The sequence below is a fragment of the Thunnus maccoyii genome, chromosome 16 (assembly GCF_910596095.1).
Source record: "Thunnus maccoyii chromosome 16, fThuMac1.1, whole genome shotgun sequence".
In the NCBI taxonomy this organism is placed as follows: domain Eukaryota; kingdom Metazoa; phylum Chordata; class Actinopteri; order Scombriformes; family Scombridae; genus Thunnus; species Thunnus maccoyii.
In genome coordinates this window covers 22,112,649-22,117,193 of record NC_056548.1, presented here as the reverse complement: position 1 = coordinate 22,117,193, position 4,545 = coordinate 22,112,649, and the positions used below count along the sequence as shown (strand labels likewise).

The following is a 4,545-nucleotide window of genomic DNA, read 5'->3' as shown; positions in this document are numbered from 1 at the left end:
TGTTCCACTACAACATAAACTAACAAATTAAACATTTCAGTTACAACATCATGAGTTAAACTCTCTCCACATTAATTGTTTTTGCTTAATTTGTCTGTTATTCTTTTGGCTTACAGTTTAATGTTTATCTTCTCCTAGAGGAGCCTCTAAGACCCCCAAATATCTCAGTAAGTTAACAGTTTTTGCAAAAATTGTTAGTCTCAGAAGCTAATTTAAAGTCTAATGTGTTTTGGTGGTGGTTTTCAAAATATTTTACAAAGAAAATGTTTCACCTTAAAAAATAGTGTATTTGCATGGTTCATAGTCATCATTTGTAATGGTTGCTGCTTGTTTGTGCAAAGCTCCACATCTGTTGTCAAGATTTGACGATCAGAAACTGATAACATGCCTGCAAATGTGTGTTTTTACAGTTATTCATAACTAGTGAGTAAATGTAAAGTAAAAATCATTCAGAGTCCCCGCCCATCTGAATGTTTGCATAACTGCTTTTTATCGCAGCAGTATATAAACCTCAATCTGAGTTCTCAGGTCTTGCAGCTTATTCTCTCTCAACTCCTCTCTTGTTTTTGCAGCAAAAATGGCCACAGCTGGTAAGGTAGGTATAATGCAATATGTGAGTATTCATATTTACAACTGTGATGTTTTTTTTTTTTTAAATAAATAAATATGTAATATATAAAAATAAAATATCACATGTTCTGTTTGGACTTGTAATTTGAGACTATCTAGACTGTTTTGTGTAACTGCTGATATTGGCAAAGATGAGAGGATAGTAGGCCAAAAAAGAAGTCCAGAAATCTTCTGTAGTTCCACAGTCATATAAATTAACTTTTTTTTTAAATGTCTAAGGAAAAACCATTTGATAAATGATGATTCATTAAATTATATTGTTTCAATAAAACTCAAAATAATAATGTGTGGACTTCAAACTCTTGCTTTACAATGAATGTTTCCAGGAGCAACATTGAGACATTGAAACCACTGTACTCTACAGTTAAAATGTAGCTTAAAAAATGTGCAATGAATACATGAAATTCAATAGTTTAATGTTTGCTTTGACGAAAATTTGCACAGTGGCATGTATGTAAATTTTACACCTCTAGATCTGTGCTTCTCTTGAAATTATAACACAGAGGATATTAACATTATGTTATGGTTCTGGCTTATGTGGCATGTTGCCTTTTATTGCTTTACCCTTGTTCTTTCAGATTAGTGTGAGATGCAGAAGAATTGAATACATAAAGAGTTCAACAAGTGTTGAACTCTCGGGAAGCTCAACCTAGTATAGGTTAAGTGTGTCCTTCCTGAAATCTCGTGCTGGGGAATTTCATGTGGTTTGTCTGCCTTCTAGGTCATCAAGTGCAAGGCAGCAGTGGCCTGGGAGCCCAACAAGCCTTTGGTGATTGAGGATATTGAGGTAGCCCCACCCCAGGCCAACGAGGTCCGCATCAAGGTGAGAGATGTCCACTGTCAAGACACACCCACGTACATACACATATTGCCTTATACTGATCCCGTGAATAAGAATTTGTGAATGAATGTAATTTTTAGTAGTGAGAGGTCACTGCAAATTTTTAGATCTTCACTACCCAGAAATTTTATATAGAGATATCATCAAACTAAATATCATCTGATGTGTGGTTGAGGTGGTGAACAGGTTCCAGATATATCCTCAGAACATGAATTAGTCTGTCTTGCTTAATACAGCTCTGAGGCTACATTAACTGATATTTTTGACATTAACATTAAATCATATGTTTCAATGTAACGTAAAAGGGTCACTAATACTATCGAACTCACTGAGAGTGAACACCTAATTCTGCCGTTCTATGCAGATTTTGGTTTCTTTTACTTCATTCTTTTGGATGTACAGTCTATGTGGGCAAGAGCCATATATAACCATATAAAAACCATATGAGTAGGTAAACAGTGAATGTACTGTGAGGCCAAAAGGCCAGTGAACATTGGGATAATATTCATTATGAAGCTAGACATGGGACTGTAATGGGATAATTGTGTTTCTGTGTCTGCTGGATGTGTAACAAGATAAACTTACATTGTATTAAGGCTGCATTTGTTTGGTTGTTGTCCTCACTGTAGATCGTGGCGACCGGGGTTTGCCGCACAGACCTCAACCACCTGTTGGGCATGCATAAAAAGGGTTTCCCAGCAATCCTCGGTCATGAGGGAGCCGGCATGGTAGAGAGCGTGGGACCTGGAGTCACTGAATTTCAGCCAGGTCAGTTAAAGCTTACAACCTAAACAATTTAATTTGTGTAATTGCTTGTGTTTCTATCCCTGTTAGACCAAGGGAAGGGATATTTAACAAATCTGTTTAACATTTGATTTGTTTGTCATTTTGTATGATGGCCTAAAATTTATTTGACAGTCACTTGACAACATTGTTTTTGTCTTTCAGGAGACAAGGTGATCCCTCTGACCATCTCACAATGTAGAGAATGTCGCTTCTGTAAGAGTCCTAAGACAAACCAGTGTGAGAAAGGATGGTGAGCTCAGTCAACGTTCATCTCCTCGTCATAATCTCTTCCTTCTCATCTTTTATTTCATTCATCCAGAATGTGTTCATGAGGTTATAGGCTCATTTGATGGTTTTTATACTATGGATTTTATCCACTATGTCTCTGACAGTGGAGCAACTTTACTGTAGGTGCTGTCAGACGACACCACAGGATAACATCAGTTTGAATCTTTGGATTTGCTTGTGTTCACAAATACTCATTGCACAATGTACAAGATCATTCTCAGGTTGTATTTTTACCTCAATAAATTATCTTCTTCAGGGCTTCTAATCGTTATGATGTGATGGCAGCAGAAGACTCCAGGTTTACCTGTAAGGGCAAGAAGGTGCTGCAGTTCCTGGGAACCAGCACCTTCTCTCAGTACACTGTGATTAACCAGATTGCTGTGGCGAAGATCGACCCTGCTGCTCCTCTGGACAAAGTCTGTCTCCTCGGCTGTGGGGTCTGCACAGGATTTGGAGCAGCAGTTAATACTGCTAAGGTGTATATGTTTGACTGTTGGAGATAGTCTAACATGTATTGTTAAAAGTTAATATCCACACTGAAGCAATATTACCAGATTAAGCATTTGAGACAGGTTTCACTGAAGGTTTTAACGGCTGTAATAAACTCCTCCCAAACCACTGTGCAATAATTTTTTTTGTTACTCTATGGTGCAGTAAGGAAATTCAACCCAAAGTGCCATGTTGACCAGAGTCTTTGTCTCTGCAGGTGGAACCAGGCTCCACATGTGCTGTGTTTGGTCTGGGAGCTGTGGGTTTGGCTGCAGTAATGGGCTGCAAGGCTGCAGGAGCCAAGAGGATTATTGCTGTTGATATAAACCCAGAGAAGTTTGAGAAGGCCAAGGTGTTTGGCGCCTCTGAATTTGTGAACCCCAAGGATCACAGCAAACCCATTAGCCAAGTGCTGTCTGAGATGACCAATGGAGGAGTGGACTACTCCCTGGAGTGTGTCGGGAATGTGGGAGTCATGGTAAGGGAGACAGTGAGGTTTGCATAGAGATTTGATGTAATCTAGTATGAGAAGTTTAATTATATTGAGGATTCTCTCCCATGAAGAAGTGTTGTCTAACTATCAAAACTACAACCTTTATTCAGTTTCCTCAGCTGCTCTAGAGATTTGAAACGTTGTTGCTACGCACCCTCTGACTCAATTCTTTTTCTCCTCATCTAGCGCAGTGCATTGGAGTCCTGTATGAATGCCTGGGGTGTCAGCGTATTGGTTGGCTGGACAGAGGTAGGCGACATTACTGCCCGACCCATTCAGCTCATCGCCGGACGCACATGGAAGGGCTCCATGTTTGGAGGTGAGGCTCCCATCAGTCAAATTTGAGAATCACTATTGACTGATTACAATGACTCACCCTCCTCCTGAAATTAAAAGGCTGTAGGCTTGATCTCTATAATCATTCAACCTGGAGTAAGATTTATATGAGCTCTTATGTTGAGATGTGTGTGTTCTATGTGGCTCAGGCTTTAAGAGTAAGGATGGTGTGCCCGAGATGGTTAAAGCCTACCTGGACAAGAAGGTGAAGCTGGATGAGTTCATCACTCACAAGATGACCTTGGACCAGGTCAATGATGCCATTGAACTAATGAAGCACAGCAAATGGTAGATTTACACTCTATTTACACTTATTTTTTCTACACTAATATTATATTAATAGGTGCAGGTCTGCTAATTTCTCTTTTGTTTTTGCTCCACAGCATCCGAACTGTCCTGAGTGTTTCTCCAAATTAAGACTATAATTGTGTTGCTTTCAGTGACCCCAAAGTAACTCCAGAAACTACCCACGATATTATATTGAATATTATACTGAACATATTCACAACACAATGCACATAATAAAGAGATCTTTCAAATTATACACAATATACATGCCTGACCCTGAACACTCAGTGCTGTTCAATGGACTATGTGCAGATTTTTGTTTGTGAGAATCATCTTCAGTGTTCACAAAAACAAAAGATAAACATGTCAAAGTGTTTATAGAGCAAAACAAATG

The 4,545-nt window shown here is 38.9% G+C and overlaps 1 protein-coding gene across 1 annotated transcript; it reads left to right on the top strand.

The window, feature by feature from the left end:
• Positions 1–568: 568 nt before the first annotated feature.
• LOC121881541 (alcohol dehydrogenase 1-like) lies at positions 569–4,328 on the top strand. The gene is made up of 9 exons (XM_042389389.1): positions 569–595; positions 1,352–1,453; positions 2,101–2,239; positions 2,420–2,507; positions 2,802–3,021; positions 3,252–3,512; positions 3,714–3,846; positions 4,013–4,151; positions 4,247–4,328. Exons 1-9 carry the CDS (start codon positions 578–580, stop codon positions 4,278–4,280), a joined length of 1,134 nt encoding a protein of 377 aa, XP_042245323.1. The 5' UTR covers positions 569–577; the 3' UTR covers positions 4,281–4,328.
• The last annotated feature ends 217 nt before the right edge of the window (positions 4,329–4,545 follow it).